Source organism: Thrips palmi, unplaced genomic scaffold (assembly GCF_012932325.1).
Source record: "Thrips palmi isolate BJ-2018 unplaced genomic scaffold, TpBJ-2018v1 HiC_scaffold_15, whole genome shotgun sequence".
Classification (NCBI taxonomy): Eukaryota; Metazoa; Arthropoda; class Insecta; order Thysanoptera; family Thripidae; genus Thrips; species Thrips palmi.
In genome coordinates this window covers 9,975,991-9,994,285 of record NW_023144624.1, presented here as the reverse complement: position 1 = coordinate 9,994,285, position 18,295 = coordinate 9,975,991, and the positions used below count along the sequence as shown (strand labels likewise).

At 51.9% G+C, this 18,295-nt stretch overlaps 2 protein-coding genes across 7 annotated transcripts in view; both read left to right on the top strand.

The window, feature by feature from the left end:
- The first annotated feature begins 6 nt into the window (after nt 1-6).
- LOC117641202 lies at nt 7-12,052 on the top strand. The gene is made up of 24 exons (XM_034378349.1): nt 7-376; nt 812-1,794; nt 1,887-2,045; nt 2,124-2,266; nt 2,346-2,545; nt 2,629-2,735; nt 2,812-2,913; nt 3,000-3,173; nt 3,255-3,400; nt 3,475-3,579; nt 3,723-4,138; nt 4,308-4,437; nt 4,526-4,600; nt 4,682-4,763; nt 4,970-5,168; nt 5,265-5,360; nt 5,493-6,504; nt 6,624-6,850; nt 6,942-7,053; nt 7,135-7,377; nt 7,516-9,052; nt 9,123-9,255; nt 9,352-9,838; nt 10,268-12,052. The coding sequence occupies exons 1-24, from the start codon at nt 143-145 to the stop codon at nt 10,450-10,452; spliced, it is 7,287 nt and encodes a 2,428-aa protein (XP_034234240.1). The 5' UTR covers nt 7-142; the 3' UTR covers nt 10,453-12,052.
- A 304-nt stretch (nt 12,053-12,356) lies between these two features.
- The window catches only part of LOC117641782 (sn1-specific diacylglycerol lipase alpha), a 32,630-nt gene continuing 26,691 nt past the window's right edge, over nt 12,357-18,295 (top strand). Inside the window, exons 1-3 of one of the 6 annotated variants that reach the window (XM_034379407.1) lie at nt 12,373-12,467; nt 12,891-13,137; nt 13,750-13,930. In XM_034379407.1, coding sequence (XP_034235298.1) covers nt 13,836-13,930 — 95 coding nt within the window. In that variant the 5' untranslated portion in view covers nt 12,373-12,467; nt 12,891-13,137; nt 13,750-13,835. Of the gene's footprint in view, nt 12,468-12,507; nt 13,138-13,749; nt 13,931-18,295 lie in introns of those variants that run through there. The other 5 variants (XM_034379406.1, XM_034379408.1, XM_034379409.1 and 2 more) reach the window with 5 other exon arrangements.

Here is an 18,295-nt window from a genome sequence, read left to right as displayed (position 1 = left end):
GTCGGCCATATTGCTGTTGGTGTCTGATGTTGGCCAAGCGATCCACTACGGGCTCGTAGGAATTAGACGAATTGTGATTGTGTCATTACTTTAGCAGGGAGGGTAGGAAAGGGAAGGGTTGGCCTGGGGTTTATGTAGGATAATGAGTGGTGCGCGGTGCTCGCCGTCTGGAGAGACCGACTGCAAACCAAACATGGGTGATGTTCTCGGCAAAGAGCACGAAGAGCCCGAAGATAGAGAGGACCAACTTTCTGATCCTTTCAGCGAAAATATGGAACGGGAAGAGGCGGAAGGGGCTGAAGCAGAGGATGAAACTTCTTCGAGTGATACTAAAGATTCTCCCGGGCCCAAATTAGGTCCCGGAGAGGAGGAAGAGGTTCGTCTGCTTTGTTTTCTGACTCCATCCTCCCCTGCTCCAGGGCTACACTCTCTGCATTTGTTTGTTTTTATTTGTAAATCTGACAGTACATGTCGGAATGAGTCCAATTTTGCCTTTAGGGTTAGCTCTCTTCCTGTACCTTCGTCCTGGAGAATGCTAAAATCATTGTTCTTTCTGCAAACGAACTGTCAGTGATGGTGTTTATTTTTGTGGACCTCAGTATGCATATTTAATTTGTTCATCTGTAGATTAATTTTATTACAATTCCATTAAGTTTTTAAATTTTTAACCATCCACGTCCCTTTCTCTTTAACCACTATCAACTGTATAAGCTTTATGTATTTCTTCTTAGACTAAAATTTGATACATATCTGTACATGAATTTGTCTCTGATCTATTGTTTTTGCTCATGTATTAAACTCTTTGTTTCAGATCCAATTGGTGAATGAAGTCAGTGACATATTGACCATTGGTGAAGGAGTGGATCATAAGCAACTGAATCAAGCCAAAGAAAAAACACAGGTTGATAGTGCAGAGGAGAATCCTAACAGTATCAGCAGAACACCTTCCGAATTACCAGAAGTAGAAACCGCTCTCATTACCAAGACACTTTTAGATTCTAATGCATATACATGCCCTGTGCCTTCATCCAATAGTGAAGGAAGTAACAGTGTGGAAGAGTCAGATGTAGACCTTGAAATTGTGGTTGATGGGTACTATGAAGATGGTTATGAGGACGATGATGAAGAGGATGATGAGGATGACGACGAAGATGATGATGAAGAAGGGGGTGTGGAAGCTGATGATGAAGATGATTTCGCTGAAAGTGAAGTTGTGGATGAAACTCCTGAATTGGCAGAAACCATTGGTGGAGAAGATGTGAACAAGCTACCCTCTACGTACCCGTCTTCTGATAGCTCTGATGATACTAGACAGACTATCAGAAAGAAAACCGCACCTAATGGAAGATTATGTGATAGTATGAGGCGTAGAAAATTAAATAAAGTTAAGGAATGTATGCAACCAAGGTCAAACATTCCTCATCAGTTAGATCAAACAGCACTGCTCTCTGAGGCCATGACTAACTTAAAATTGGACAGTGGAAGACTTCAAAACTTCTGTGATGCCAACACAGTTAATAGCAACTCTGAGAGAATTGCAGAAAGTAAAATGTACCTTAATGACACTGAAAAAGTGCAAATGTCAGAAGACCATGATGATGCAAGAGTGGAAGCTGAATCTGAGAGCCCTCAGAGCCCGCCAAATTTGAAACGAATTGTTAAAAGTGATGGGGCAGTATCCACTGAGGAGGAGAATTCATCTCTTAATGAGGAAGACATTAAGGAATTGATGCGACAAGAAGCCTTACAACGTAGAAGAGAAACATGCACATGTGAAGCATGTGAATCAAAAAGGTGTGTGTTTTGGTACTTAAATTTTAGCTGTCGTTTTCCTTTTGTTTTTTAAATCTGTGCTCACATAGTTGGTACCAATTTTAACCTTTTAGGCTACAACTCAATGAGCAGCGTAAACTCCAGGGAGCATGGATGGAGCTGCGCCACTTTGTTCGAGAAGTGTATCATATTATTTTGGAAACACCTCGGGATGATGTGATGCCAATAGTTGATTCCTCCCAAGATGAACATATGAAAGCTATTGCAAAAAGGTATCTACTTGACATGGCCCTTGATATTTATCTTTGCCCTGTACAGTTTTCTCTATCCTCTTTCTTTAATTTTTCCAGGCTAACCAAATCCGATCCACATCAACTCTATCATAGGCTGCAATCACAAGTTCATGAGGTAGCCAGTGCTGTCAAAACACGGCTTAAAGAAATCTCAGAAGACCACCATCAAGACACCCTAGTTGCTGCTCAGTTCTTTGATGGTAAAATAAAACAAAATTTCTTTGTCAGAAAAAATGATTAAGTTTTTGCTTAATTTTATTTTTAAAAAATGTTTTGTAGGTCTTTTCTATTGCTATGACAAAGTATCATCTGCTGCCAAGAGGATAGCTCCTATACTAGAAGATTTAGAAGCAAGGCATTTATCTCGGTTCAATCTGACATGGGAACTACTTAACAAAGCTGTGTATTACCAAGTTGTGTACAACGATACTGTCATTGCCAACAAATTGCCTGAAATGATCGGTATGGTTAGTGACAAGGTATGTGTCAACTACCACAACTCTCTGCAATTTTAAAAGTATATTAGGTCTACTAAAGTTACTAATATTTGACATATTTTTAGAGTCCAGAAGTGCAGGACATGATGCGGTTCTACATGGCTTTTGATGATGAAATGAGTATTATACAGGCAATGTGGCGAGAGTCATATGAACTCTTACAAAAATACAAGTAGGTTGCTGAAATTAATTTTTATTATTTTACAGTACTTTTCTTCCCCTTTGTTTACATTATCCCCTTTCTTTAGCAACCAGCAGGCCAAAATCAGGGCAAAGCAGCAAATGTTGCTGCGAGATTGGGAAATGTTTAAAGCTCAGCGTAAACGAGTGCAACGTTCACTTGATGAAGGGTAAGTTCAAATTTCTTAAATTATGAATAATTTAGAATCTGGTCATATTTTTCATCTGAAATGTCTAATTTTTCTCTCTTGTCCAGAATTGAACTAGATCGCAATAGCCTAGCAGCTGAAAATGGATCAGAAGAAGATGGAGCGGAGGTCTTAGTTTGTCCTTCATGTAATCGTGTTCAATCTTGTCCTTGTGATGAGTGCTGTCTATCTCACCTATTTGTTTGCCGTGCGCACAATCCTGGTATTCCTGCTGATTATAGGTAAGTTTTTCGGTTCTACCTGGTGTGACTCACTCGAGTTACATGTTGTGTGTGTGTTTTATATATCAGTACCGTTTACAGCCCTACTCTTGATGGCCCGAGGATGGCTGGAGATGGAGCTGGAGATGGACCAACCCTAGAACATATCCAGAGAAGTGCTGCAGATCAGAAATGTTCCTGCCATATTTGCAGTGCTCCTCAAAATGGCTCAGAGGTGAAACAGACTTGCAATTTAATGACATGTCTCTAATCTATCTATTTTTTTCACTGCTCTCAATTTTGCTTTGCATTACTGCCACAGGTTGGTGGTGCACCTTGCGCTGCGGATGCTTGTGTAACCATGAAGAACGTCCTCTCAATCCTAACCATGATCCTGTGCACCACTTTACCAACACAATAGCAGGCAGTAAGTTTTTGTTGTACCTTCCTCTTGATGCTCTTGATGAAGCATTCAAGAGTTATTGGCAACTTATGGATTTAAATGTGATTTTAAAAAAAATATAATCATTGATTTTTTTAAATTTTTTCTTTTGTGTGTTTTTTGAATAGATGGTGATGGGATTACTGGCCATTCTCATTCGCACCATGTCAAATCATCGCTCAAGTCTCTAGGGACCAAACATGCAAAACACTGCCTAAACCTTGGATGTCCAAACTTGGGAAAAGAGCAAGCCAATGTACAACTAGGAGAGACAAAATGCACAATTCAGATTAAGAGGTCTAATAACAGTCATCAACGGGTGAATGGAGTCAAGAGAAATGATTTGGGGCCTGTAGACAGTGCAGCAGTCGCTGATGCCAAAGTCCCTCAAGTGTCGTTTAATGTGCATGCGAAAGAAGGACAGCCCCAACCCCAGCCCCGTGCCCACTTTACTGCGGGCCCAGGCGTCAATATACCAGACACTGACATGTACCCAGGTCCCCCAGCTGACTTTGCCTTGCCCCCTTCAGAATTTGCCGGAAAGGTAATATAATTTTAAGCCAATTTTAAAATTTAGTTATTAATATTAGTAACTTTGGATTTTTATCAAGCAAAGAAAGTTACTTTCTACCTTGGACTTAGAACATTAGTACTCTTTGAACAGGATTTGCAGTGCTTCCTACTTGTATCTTTGATGTTATTTTACTTTTTAGGTCACATCTACAAATACAAATCAAGAACCAATATTTTTACTGACCAAGGCTGGAGCATCACCACCTGCTAACATTCCTTCCCTTCAAGGAATGTCTACTCCCACCGAAGAACCGTCTGTGAAGAGAATCTGTAAGTACTTTACCTTAATTTTCACTTCTGTGTCTTGTTGTTTTTGAATCCTTATTTTCGTCTCATTCTTATCATCTTGTATTTACAGCATCATCTGTCCCATCCTCACCTCCCACTACACCTCCATCTGGCAAAAATCCTCTTACTCGAGCAACCATTCAAGGTGAGTTTTGACAAAGATACCATTTAACAACTGAGGTACTGTTGTCTTGGTAAGGTGGCCTGACCTATTGGTCTGTCTTAGGAATGCTGGAAGAAGCTCTGGAGCGGAAGAAGGCTGAAATAGCTCGCGCTGCCCAAGAGTCTTCGGCAGCAGCCACCCCCGCGTCGCCGACACCGTCACCGTCGCCGTCGCTCACGCCTTCCGTGTCATCGTCGGAGTCGCCGGTCCACGCTCCAACACCGCCCGCGGCCTTGAGCACGGCCCCGGTCCGGCCCCCGGCACCGATCCCGACCTCGTCCCCGGCCCGGCCCTGGCTCCAGCCTTGGCCTCGGCTCCGGTGCCAGCCGCAGTCCAGGCCGCGGCCACAAGCACGGTCCCGGCCGCGGTCCCCGCCACGGCCCCAGCGCCGACGGCTGCTGAAACGGCCCCAGCCACGGCCTCGAACCCCAAGCCCAAACTGGGCCACACGTGCACCTCGGCCAAGCACAAGCAGCACACGCACTCGCCCAGCCACAGAGACCCCAAGAACTGCGACTGCTGCTTCTGCGAGATGTTTGGCCACGGGGCGGTGAGTTCGCTTGCTCATTAATTCCGCGGAGTTTGGCGCTTCGCTGTGCCTTGTTGAGACCTCGACTAATCTGTGATTTTGATTGGCATGACCCAGCCCCCCGCCGCGCCGACCAGCCACCGATTCCACGAGAACCGGCAGCGCCTCCGCTCCAAGCTCAACAAGAGCCGCGCCAGCAAGCAGCAGGCCGCGGTGGCGGCCAAGAACGCGCAGGCCAGGCAGGCGCAGGCGGGCCAGGCAGCTGCTGCGGGCAAGACGGCGCCTGCTGCTGCTGCAGCTGCACCTGTCCAGACTACGGCAGCTGCAGTGGCGATGCGGCCACAGGTCCCGATCCCAGCAGCAGCCGCGGGTGGCGCGCGGACGGTCACCGGGTCCGTGGCCCTCCCGGCCGTGGCGGCCACCAAGGCGGCCACCAAGGCCCCAGCCGGCGCCGTCAAGGTGGTGACCGGCCCTCCCCGGCCCACCACGGTTGGCGCACCTGCAGCTGCAGTCGCACCCGGCAGCAAGGCGGGCGCCACCGTGGTCGTCAGGGCGGCCGCCCCCATGCCCGCCGGAGTGGCTGCAACTGCTGGGGCCGCCAAGATGGGCGCGACGGGGCCGGTGGTGGCGACGCGCGTGGCTGGCGCGGGCGTCAAGGTGGTTCCTCAAGGTGCACCCCAAGCAGTGCCCCACGCTGCCCAACCGCTGACCGGGGCCGCCGCCGCCCGGGCGCTTGCGTACAGTATGGCGGCGGGGTCGTCCCAGACGGCATGTAAGTCGACTTGCTCAGAGCCCGAGTCCTGCCCGCCGTACCTGGTGGGCCTGCACCGTCCTGTCCCCGTCAAGCCCGACCTGAAGCACACGGGCCCCGAGGCCGAGGCCGCCGAGGCGGAAGGTGCGAGGGTCGCCAGGGCAGTGGCAGTGGCCGTGGCCATGAGAGGTGCTCAATCCAATTTTGCCTCGGCGTTGAATGCTCCCGTTAATATTGCTACATTTGCACCACCTGCAGCGGGCTCAAGTCAGACAGCGTTTACCGGCACCGTCGAGAAGAGGCAGACTGTGATCGCGGCCGCTGCGAGCAGCGCGCAGGCCGTCCAGGCGGAGGGCTCGGAGGCCAAGGGGGTGCGGCCCTCACACGTGGCCGCAGCCAAGTTGGCGGAGGCGGGCACCGTTCGCACCAACACGCAGCCTCAGCCTCGGCCGCTCAAGCTGATGCCCAGAGTGATATCACGGCCCGACCACTCGCCGGACACGCTTCCGCCAATGTATCCGATGCCGTACCCGCAGCCGTCCACCAGCGTCAAAGTGACAGTTACCAGTAGCAACCAAAAAGCAGCGGCCAGTGCTGCGCCCAAAGGTTGGACCATAGTCTAGACATGTTGCTTTCTCGTTGCACATTTGTTTTTGAGTCAGCTCCTGAAATGTGTGCTCCTGGAAGCACTTTTTCCATTGTTTCATTTATATTTTATGTTCCAGGGATGGCGTCACAGCCTGCCCAAGTTCCCCAACCAGCTCAGGGTGCTGCTTGTCAGAGGAAAGTGGCAACCCCAGTCCCCGCCCCACCCAAGGAGGAGCCTGTTAAGATAGAAGATACTAGGCCAATCGATGAATTGTTGGACTTTATTGAAGGTAGCCCAAATCCTGAACCAAAGATTGTAGACTCTAAAAAAGCAGCCAAAAGGGAAAGACAGAAGCAGAAAAAGGTTAGTGTTAACTGAATATTACAAAGTGAATTTGAAGATTTTTTTCATTCTAAGGTGGACCTTATTCATTCATAACTTTTTTTCATTGAAGCTTGAACAGCTGAAGAGAGAAGAAGCAGCCAAGGCTCAGACCCCTGATGTTACCATCACAATGCTCAAGGACTCTGATCCAAGAGGGAAGGGTAAAAAGGGATCCACTAAAAGTGTGTATACTGTACTTATTATGATTTGAAGCCTCATTGAGTCCATTCTTTATTTTATTAACACTTTGTAACAATTTTTAGGAACAGAAGAAGTTGTATCAACTATTCCTAGCGCCACTGCTCAAAGTATACGGGATCGTATCAAAAGTCAAGTTGGTGAAGTTGCCAAAAAGATGGGTAGTTCAGATCAGCCTCAGATGGTTACAATTAGGCGTGTAATGGAACCCAACAGTAGTGAACCCACTGTTACAATTACCCTGAAAGGTGCTACCCCTGACAAAGATAAAGTCTTATTTACCTTAGTGAATGGTCAGAATGAAGTGGGTAAGTTGCTCAGACCCATCAATCATTTTTGGCTCCTACTTAGAAATTTTTTTGAAACAAAGTTTTATAAAATCAATTTTTTTTTTAAATTTTTAACTTTGTGAAGTGTTTTACTAACCCCTTCTCTTTCTTTTTCAGTCTGTCATGATCAAGCCACATCAGCGCCTAAAACTAAAAAGCAAAGAAAGATGGAGAGGCGCCTTCTTCGTCAACAACAGCAGCAGCAAATACAAGTGGAAGAGGGCTTAGACAATGAAGAGGAGGAAGAAGAAGAGGAAGAAATAGATTTGTCCAGTCTCACCAAAACTCAAAGAAAGAAGCTTCGTAGATTGCAGCGGAAGCAGGAAGAAGAACAGTTAGCTGAAGAACAGCGTCTGAGAGAAGAGGAAGAAGAAAGACTGCGTCTAGAAGAAGAAAAACGAAGGCTAGAGGAAGAAGAGAGACTCAGGAATAAGAAATCTAATGCAAAGAAGGGTAAAAAAACAGAACAACCTAAACCCACAAATAAAGTCAGTAAAGGTACTCCTGAGCCCGACTCAGATGACGAGTTTCTCATTCCAGTTCAAATGACCAAAAAAGAACGGAAGAAGGCTCGCAAGGAACAACAGCTATTGGAGGATGAGCTTAGGCGACAGAGACAGAAGGAAGAAGAAGAAAGAGAGAAGCAGAGGCAGCAAGAGTTAAAGGAACAAAAAAAGAAACAGAAAGAACAACAAAAACTAAAATCACAACAGCAGAAGCAAGAGAAGGCCCAGCAACAGCAGAAAGGAAAGGAGAAACAAAAACAGGCACAGCAACAAAAACAGCCTCAGGTACCCAACCAGCAACAACAGCAACAAAAGCAAAAACAAAAGCAAGCATCTGTGAAGCAGCCACAGCAGCAACAACAAAAGGGGTCTTCAAAACAAGGTGGAAGAATCACAACCAGTATCATTCCAAATCCTCTCACTCTTGGATCTTATATGCCACCAGTTGGAAGCTTAGAATGGACCACACAGGCCTTGGCTGCATCAAGACCGAATGTTACCATTCAGCCAGCGGCCGCGGCTGCTTCGCCGTCACTGGGAGGCTTAGAGCAACGTTTTTCCACCACACTTACCCTAAATGGGAAGCCTATTTTGCCTCCACCAAGGCAGACCACTCCGGAGCCATCTCAAGACTTTAGCCTTGAAAACCTTAAACTTCCGCCTGGAATTACCATTACCAAAGTAGATCCTAGCCAAGTTGCTCAAAGGAAACCTCCTATTTCCAAGCCTCAAGTTACCAAAACTGTGGTTCTTAATCCCACTCCAACTACTATTATAGCAGCTCCTCTTTCTGGAAACAGACCTCCTAGCAATTATAATTCTGGTTCAGGCCAGGATCCCAATTCAAATGTGATAGTCGTAGACACCGGCAAACTGAAACAGGACATAGCCAAGAGAGAAGAAGAACCAGAGCAGGTTGTGTCCAGGAAGAAAAAGAATAATAAAAACAAGAAGGCTGCAGAAGCTCAATCAAGACTGCAGGGGCCACCTTCAAACGGTTCCCCCTATCTTTATGGTATGAATTCTGTGAGCATTACACCTGCTGGGCAACCTGCAGCTGCTGCTACTAACCCTCAAGCTGCCATCATTAAAGTGAATGGGAACATGGTGACCATTCGCAACCCAGCCATCCACCCTACACCACAGAGGTATGTTTACAACAGCTTTTGGTTACTTGCTCCTACTTGCAGGCTGCTTATCTTATTTTCTGCTGTGCAGGTATTCTGGGCCAGATGAAGTAGCTGGGCGTAAACCCACCCCTAGTAATCCTCCTCCGAGCTTGCACCAAAATCGTAATAAAGAAAACAACACATTACCACCCCGATTCGCAAATGCCAAGCTTGCTCAACAGGTAAGCACTGTTTTACTTTACATTCGTGCTAACTGTAGCTCTAAACATTTGCTTGCGCTGTGATGAACACGGAAATAACCCATGATGTTCTTTCAGACAAATGGAATGAATGGCTATGTGCCTGAGTGCAGCAATGTTCCTAAACATCGCCCTGCTCCTCAAACATTTGAAGTTCCTAAATCACATAAGCTTCATTATGAGACACCTCCTCGTCACATGGAGGCTCCTCCCCGTCATTATGAAGCTCCTCAATCATCTCATTTAGATGGAGCCTCCCTCCGCTACTTTGATTCCTCTTCTCATCATTTTGATGCTGCTCCTCGTCAGCACTTTGATCACCAAGCACGACACTTGGACCCCGCTCCTCGTGCTTTTGATCACAATGCGCGGCACTTTGAGCCGCCAACTCACAATTTCGAACATCCTGGTCACCTTTTCAATCCGCCACCCCAACAGCCTATGCCATTCAGTATGCATGACAAGCATACCAAACATGTAACACCTCAAAACTATGCTGCTGCCATTGAGGGGAATAAATATAAGCTAAAGAGTGCCTACAACAATGATGACTGGCAACTTTTAGGTAAGTGTAAATGCCAGATAAAATTTACACAGTATGCTAAAAATGTAATGCCAATGTTCCAGTTTTTTTTTTTTTATTTGATTTTGTTGAAACTTGTGAAACTATTTAGATGTGTGTGACTTGCAGTCATCCCCGCCCCTGCTCCTGCCCCTTCCTATCCTGCCCATAGTGGATCTCAAACCTTCCTTAAAAGTACAAGGGTAAATGTAGTGATGCTTCTTATAAAGTGCCTCTTTTTACTTTGGAGTTCAAAATATCAAACCCTCATGAAGTCAACACAAAAATCTCTTGAATTTTAGATTCGAGGCACATATTAGTCCTAATGAAGCCAGTATCTTTTCGTTCCCCAAGATTGTTTTGGAGAGAGACGGAAATTTAAGATATTAGTTATTCATTTTAAAAATCCTTTTGTGTTTTCTTGCTTTGCAGATAACGTGTTTGCACCCAAGGATATAGACTTGGAAGATGGTGATATAGATGATGATGAGCGGGAGCTAGAAGCTTTCAAGCGTTTTTGTCTTCAGTCCGTGCCTCCAAAACGGAAGGAGAAAGTTCATCTCAATATTGAAGACATAGTCTTGAAGAAAAAGTCATCTGTTGTGAGCTGTTCCTGAATGTTTTGTTTTAGATGCCATAAGAATTCATACTTTACTGCCATTTTCAACCCTCTGCAACTCCGATCTGAAAAAAACATTTTTTGTTTTGACATTAGGTTTATTTTCAACAGTATTTTGTAAATAAATCTTTTAGTGAAGCGTGATACCTGATGCTTGTTGCCACATGTACTTTAATTTAGCAATTGTCCATTTCAATGTCTATTGTCATGTCAAACATGCAAACCATCGTGTGTTACAGTAAATATGTTACGGTGAAGGAAGAAGTTGCGCGATTGTCAAAAGTAAAGCTAAAATATGTTTTTTGACGGGCCACACGCACAACGCTCACAGGAAGGATGGCCATGGAGCCTTCTTGCCTCCTTGACTTCCTGGTCGGCCTCCAACCTGTCTACAACACACCAAACACACTGGTGTGAGGACGGTAGCCTATTTTTGCCCCTGAGCCGCTCGCGCCATCTCTGGCCTGTGTAGGTATCATACTCGTCGACAACATTCTTTGGCTGTAACAAATACAACCAATGTGTCAAATAGAGAATATTATCTTTCTCTGTTCTTCTAAAACAACTTGTGTGCATTCATGAATGTATGTGTTTTAAATGTCTTTCTGCTTTAAAATTTGAACCCAGTGTGTCAATGTAGAATTACAATTTATTATGTTTGTGACTTAATTGTTTTCATCCATATTTTATTGCCTTGATTAGGTATTTATCTAATTATTGTCTGGGAGGCTCCAAGTAGTGGGAGTCTTTCAATGACTTTCACTTGATATTCTACAAAATGCTCTTCAGCTATTTATCAACTCTGTGAATGTTTGTAGCTGTTTATGTCCAAGTCTTTTTCTATTAAATTTCATTTGTTACTATATTTGCATGACCATAAGTGCCAATTTCTTTATGTCCCTATGTGAATGTCCCTGCCTCATCTTAACTTGGTAGCTGGTGATAAAGGTCAAAGAACTGACTGTGTTGTAAACTGCTGCAACTTTTCGTTAGTAGATTTTTCCCATCTCTGAAGAAGTTTGAATTATTTCGTGGAATTTTGTGTGATATCTTTGTAAATGATACTGCGAAATATAGTCACGGAAAGCCAACAAAAAGCGTTCCAAATCCAAGTTTTTTTTTTTAAATTAGAGTGACAGCAGCATTTCTTTACCAGCATGATATGTGTTTCATTTTCATTTGTTGTCTAAGCTCATTGCTGCTCACTGATATGTAGTTCAGCTAGGTATTGTTAAATTTATGTGAATTAAATTAAAGAAATACCTACGGTATGGTGTGTGTTTATACGTATTGTACAATTTAAATACTGTTTTGACGTAACTTAATGACTCCCATCAGTTTAAGAAACGTTGTTTGAATTATTTGATTTTTTTTCAATGACCATTGTGAATCATGAAAATTATTGTGTCATATGACAGGTAGTCTCCCTTGTGAAGTTTTGTAAAAGAAGCATTTGCGCTTTCTCTCTCTCTCTGTCTTGTGTATTTAGTTAATTTAAAACTTGTAAATATTGAACTTGAGGGATGTACGTTGACTGTGGTGTTGTAAATTACTGCTAGATTGTAGCTAAAATGAATGAATTAATTGAAGAAAACATAGTTTCACAGCATTTATTTCAATTTCCCAGGCCTCTCTCTGAGAAAACAATCCTTTGTAGACTACATGGTGTTGAACATAACATTGAACATGGTACTTTAACTAACAATACAAGTGGAGATATGGCTTATACCTATAAATTCCGCTCGGAGTCAAACTACACTACACTATTTTATTTGTTGAAACAAACAGTCACTTCCCTAACTTCCCTGCCTGCCCCTGTCCATGGGCGCTGACTCTGAGAGGGATCGTAACTGAGCGTCCGAGCTGAGCCGAGCCGTGCCGAGCCGCTTCACCCTCCCTCCCCTTTCTTCTTGGCAGCCCAGCGCATTCTCCGCGGCCCTCCCGGCCGCCCCGCTCTCCGTCGCTCCCATTGATAGGGTGCCGCGCGCGAGGGAGAGGGAGACGACAGCGCAGGTTTGTTCCCAACGCGGCCCCGGCAACGGAACGGGGAACGGAGCGGAGCGAGCGGAGCTGCTCTCGGCTCGGCTCAGCCCGGCTCGGCACCGCTGTCGGCTTTTGCTTTTGCTTTGCGTGCCCAGTTGCCGCCAGTTGGCGTCGCGAGTAGGACGCGTGTTCATGACGATCCGTTGGCCGAGGGAGCGTGTGTGAAACCCAGGGGCAGGGGCAAGGGTGTAAGAGGACTTTTCGAGTTGATTTACCCTCTTAGCGTCGTAGCAGTCTCTCGTAGAACTAGTGCCATGCATCAGTAGACGGACCTCTTGTAGTCCTGGTTTTCGTTTGCCGATTCAGCTTCCTTTTTTCCACATTGTTGGCTGGAGCCCCGCTCCGTTCACGGCCGTGTATATGTGTTGTTTATGTGCTTGCCTGGTCTCGCAGAAGTTGCGCTGGCTGTGTTGTGTGTTGACGGTGGCCATTGTGCTGTGTCTGGCGGCCCTGTCACTGTTCGCCGCGTGCAGCCTGGGGCTGCTCAAGCCCCAAACTAAGTGGTGCTGCGCGTTCACCACCAAGGATGTAACTTGTCTCGGCGACCCGCTGTACACCTGGCAGGGCGACTCGGACTCGGACTCCGCAGTCGCGCGGCTGGGGCACTTCTAGAACGCTGAAGCACGCTGAAGCAGGACAGGTAACCCAGTTCAAGCCGTCCGCGGCCAGGCGAGACGAGACCGACCTCAAGCGAGCTGCAAGAGCGGAGGAGTGACTCAGTGACTCGACTCAATGGGGTGCCGGCCTCTCCGCCACTCCGGCCAGTGAGCCCGTAGTCCTGCATGATGGTGCATGACACACTGCTTCACTTGCACCGCCGCATGTTCTCGAACTGCGTCGTCTGCTAGACGAACCAGGGGCAGCCTGGGCGGGGTGTCTCGGAAAAAAGGTTGGGGGGGGGGCTGAGGTTGTTGGGGCAGCAATACCCCCCCTTCCCCTCGCGCGCCTCGCGGGTGATCCTGTTTCGCGCGGCGTTGCACGCCAGCAGCAGCCCGAGGCTGCCCGTGGCTCGAGGGTGCCTGAGGGTTATCGAGCATCAGCTGATAATCCACCATCATCCCGCTTTCCAAAAAACAAAGTGTGGCTGTCTGGCCAACGGGGGGCGCCAAGCGCCCAGGGCTAAGGGCCAGTAGTTCGGCAGTCTAGCAGGCGCGCGCGGTCGGTCCTGTCAAAACGAAACGTCCGTTGAGAGTCTTCTTCGCGTGCATCAATCTCTCTTGTCTGATTGGTTTTGTGGGCTTTGTTGGTGCAGGGCAGTGGTGCAGCCGTCATGGGCACTGGTGACGCCTGGTGACGCAGTGACCGCGACGTCTTGACCCTCACCCTCACCACCGTGCCATGCCTGGCTTGGTCATCTTCCGGCGGCGATGGAGCGTCGGCAGCGACGACCTGGTGGTCCCCGCGGCCATCCTGTGCGTCGTGCACCTGGCATGGTGAGTACTTCCTCGGCAGGCTGTCGTCGTGCTTCCGGACGAGGTGACGCCCTGGTGCCGCCCCAGCGGCGTATTAGGCACCGGGTCAGAGGGTCAGCTGACCCCCCAGTTTTTGGAGCTGCCCCGGGCTAATCCCCTGCGAGGTAGGCAACATGCAATACACCGACGCCCCAACTTTTTTGACGTTCATACGCGCCTGTGCCGCCCCTGCCTGGGCACTTCCCCGGAGAGGGGCGTGTTCGCTCGACCGCCGAGCCGTTTCCTATTTTGAGCTTAAATTGACATCGGTTCTCAAGAGTGGGTACCTAAAGAGGAGAAAAATTGGGTCCAGGTTGTATCGGATGGTATGGCTCAGCTGGGATTTGTGGGTCTTGGAGGGCTTATTGACTGGGACTCGTGTGCACGTCGAGAACGCATTGCTTCTGCCGGAGCGTGGGGGCGGCCGCGCGGCCACAGCGCGGCCGGGTCACGACGCCTTGCTCGCTGACTCGGCGTCGGGGCGTCTCGTCTCGTCTCGTTCCGAGAGGCGATAACGCCGGCTGCCTCGCGTGTGTGATTCATCGTGATTGGAGCCTAACGATGCTGTGTCGGCAACATTGCGAGAAGCGGTACCATGTGCGACGCCCATGCCCCGGCGGCTCCGGGACTTATCGCTCGGAACAGGCGGAATGGTGTCCTGCTACCCGCTGCCCTGTACCACCCCGCCCCCGCCCGCACTGCTCCCGAAGTCCGCCTCGCTAGCGCCCCATGGGCAGTAAGCCGTAGCTTCAGCCGCACGTTCGTACAGTGCGGCAGCGTGCACCCTGCCGCTCCCTCCCCCTGGAGACTTCTGGAGACTGGGGTCTGCCGCGGCCTGCCCGAGGCCGGCCGATCTGCAACCGTAAGTTACGATGCCAGAATTTGGTAGCGAATGATGGTCGATTCGAATCTGATGGCTGCTATCTTGGGCCGCGAGGCCGCCGCCGTCGGGCCTCCAGGGACCTCTCCGCTCCGCTCCCGGCCGAGGCGGGCCGAGGGGAGTGGGCTTTTGAGGCTTTCGAGGAGCACTCCGGGATGCAGGCAATCCAACCCCGACCCGCGCCACCGCGTCAGCTGTGCCGCAACGCGGAGTTTACGCCCACGGGCCGCGGAGCAGGGCCAGGCAGGGCCAGGCAGGGCCAGGCAGGGCCAGGCAGGGCGCCGCCGGGGCCTTCTATCGGCGCGGTAGGCGCGGCAAGGTGCGGCAGGCCGTGGTGCCGGTGGGGCAGGTGCACCTGCTGCAGAGCGTCGTCCGGCGCTGCCGCGACGCTCGCCGTTTCGTCCGTATGACCGTCCTCGCCGGCTCGGTGCCGCGGCGCCGCGGTGCTTCGGCGGGAACGGCCGTCTGGCTGGTCGTCTTGGAGGCCGTCTCGCTGGCCGTCCCGGCGGCCATCACACTGCGTCACTGGCCCTCTGGAGCGCGACGGCCTCGACGACGTGGCGAGCGCCTCGGTCGTGCGCCTTATCAGGCCGGGCCGTGACGGGGCGGCCCACGGCGGCCCAGGGCCCAGGGCCCAGGACGACCACTACACTGGCAAGATAGCGAGAGGAGGAAAAGGAAGGGCCAGGCCGGCCGCGCGACGCTCGCGGTGGAAATTGATCTGTCTTCCGGGGGCGCCTCGAGGGAGGTGCGGAGCCGGAGTCGAGTGATTTCCGAGTCAGGATGGCGGCCGGCCTGCCTGCAGTTGACGCTGCCCGCTACCGCAGCACTCTCCAACAGCCCGTTCTATTGACAGTGGACGCGGCTACGCGGTGACGCGGTCAGACACGCGCGGCCGAGGGAAGTCTGTCGTGGCCCGCATGCTGTGTGGACAGAACACTGTTGCCGGCGCGGCTAGCGGCGAGGCGTGGCACAGCAGGCCGCGAGGTTCATCTCGTCTGATGACACGTCGATTTCCTGCGCGAAACAGGTTCGCGAACGGGCGGGGCACCTCCAGCGCCTCCTGGCCGGTGGGAGGCACTCGGACGCGCGCCCCGCCGTATCCACGCACGCGCCACACCGGAAGGTCGCTCAAGTGCCCTGGTCAAGTACGACGCCTGCCGGGCTGCCGGGGCGAGTTGCTCGTCAAGCCCCCCGTGCTGCCGATGGCGCCGGCCAGGCACGTCGAAAGTCTGAAAGGCTCTTCGACAATCGGAGAGCGAGGGGGCGGTTAATTTAGAATGTGAGCGCGTTGAAGCCTCGCCAGGAATGCGGGAAGGGGGGTCGCTGTAGTCGCTCTCTGCACAATGCGAGGCGAAGCACCAAGCAGTGCCGACTAGACCGGCCGAGGCGAGGCCCCGGCCCAGGCAGAGCCCTCGACCGGTATTCGCGCCGTCTGGCCAGGTCTGGCCCTCTGGTCCGCGGCCCTGATTGGCTGCAGCTTCCAGCTTCCGCCGGAAACAAACCGCGCCCCATTTCCGGTCGCTTCTCTGCCGGACGCGTGAGGTGCGCGCCTTTTTTTGGTTTTTGAAATCCATTTCCACCCCGATTGGATTTGGCGCCCCGCTCCACCTCCACGGGACCGCGGGGTCGTCGACGTCTGCCGGTTCTCCGCGCGGTGGCCGGCCGAACCGGATCCGATGCCCCTCCCTTCCCCTTCCCAGCAGAGGGCCGATTCCGAACAGCTTTTCGTCCTCGTCTGCCTCGCTGTCTGTGCGAGAGAGGCAGAACGGGCACGCCGATATGCGGAATCAGCCGCCTGCCCCCGCGGGGCCGCCACCGCCACCGCGACCTCGTGACGGCCTGACGGCCCAGTGAGTGACTGACTGACGCATTGAAAGCCGGGCAGGATCAGTAGCCTGTCAGGATGACGGGGGGCGGGGGGCTCGGACCGAGTTTCGGGCCGAGGCTCGGACGCGGGGCGGATTGGTGCGCTCGGACGGCTTGGAAGGGCCGCCCGGGGCGACGCCGGCCACGCCGGCAACGCGCACTCCTCCGCCATGAATGAAAATAGCCGGTCGGCTGGCAAACACTCGGCCGCCGTGCACGCCATGCCGCGCTGGTTAGAGTTCCTCCACACTCCGTGTGGTTATTATCACTGAGTGGTCTGGTGGCTGGGTCGCCGTCCTGGACCGCCTCGCCGGCGACGTGCCGGACGGCGGGGGCGATGCGGCGGCGAGGCGCTGGTCTGCTGGCCTGCTCCGCGGGGTTGTTGTGGCGTTCCAGCTCCAGGACGTGCCAGCCGTGCCGATGGGGACGCCGCAATCGCATTCCGAGGCGCCTGTCCGGGTCTGGCCGCGCCTGGCCGCCTTGGCGTCGTCGGCGTTGTTCGGTTTGGCAGGGCCATGCGGCAGGGCCATGGCAGGGCCGCCGCCTCGCCGGTCTAATATTTGTCGCCGGCATGGCGTTGTGTGCATGACGTGCTAAGGGTCTGTGACCTACGGTCCTTAACCGAAGGGTGGCTGGCGCGGAGTGCGGTGAGGCGAGGTGACCGCTTCCTTGCCGCGCCCCGCCCTCCCCTCCCCCTCCCCTTATCGATTGGGTGGCGCCGCGCCCTCCCGCCCCGCCCCGCCCCGCCGAGTCCTTGCCAGGCATTGCCAGGCATTGCCTCGCCGGGCTTGCCGCCTGCCTCGCTTGCAACCCCCTTGGCTGGCGTTGCCCCGGCATTGCCATTCCAGCCGGGCATCGGGCTGTCGTCTGCTGGCTGCCGAAATGACCGGCATTAATCCAATCTGCCGTGGCCTGGCTGCCCTGCCGTGGCTGCCCCAGCCAGACTGGCCGACCGGCGTGTCTGCGGCCGTCCGCTCCACTGGTGCGCCGGCCGGGTTAGTTTGGACTGGGTGGGCTGGCAGGCATCCCTGGGCCTGAGGCGTGGCGCCTACACCGCCGCACCGGAACTGCCGGGGCTGACGGGCTCCGGCAGTTCCGGTCTCGACGTGGACGGTCCGTCCATCCACCCCCGCAGGCCCCACTGCCCCGACGTGTGGCCGCCGCCGACGCTGCTGCTGGCACTGCTGGCCCGCCTGATTAAAAGGCTAATCGCGTGGCTCGGGTCGGGTCGTTGGGTCGGGTCGGTCCGACATGGCGCCGTCTCGTCCTCTCCTCCGTGCCGTGCCCTGCCGCGCCGTGCCCTGGCGGCAAGAGGAGCTGCGCTTTAACTTTGAGGGCGACGAGTGTCAGGGTGTGCGAGGGCCGCCCTGGCCGAGGGCGGCCGAGGGCTGCCCCATGGACGACGACCCGACCCGACTCTACCCCCGCGGCGTGGCGGCGTCGCGGCGTGGACCACTAGACTCCCCCCGCTGGAGCCCCCCGGCGGCGCGCTGGGCCCGGCTGGGCCGCGTGGGGTGGGGGGAGCGGTCTATTCGCTAGTCTTTTCGGGGGTCCCGGGCAGGACCGGCAGCCTCCCTGTGACCTTTGCCCCCCGACTC

What these genes read in the sequence shown, in the direction of transcription:
- LOC117641202 (XM_034378349.1), top strand. Translation starts at nt 143, where the DNA reads ATGAGTGGTGCGCGGTGCTCGCCGTCTGGAGAGACCGACTGCAAACCA. An exon ending in GAACTCTTACAAAAATACAA is followed by an intron (nt 2,736 to 2,811) that starts GTAGGTTGCTGA and finishes CCCTTTCTTTAG; the next exon opens with CAACCAGCAGGCCAAAATCA. An exon ending in TCGGCAGCAGCCACCCCCGC is followed by an intron (nt 4,764 to 4,969) that starts GTCGCCGACACC and finishes CGCGGCCACAAG; the next exon opens with CACGGTCCCGGCCGCGGTCC.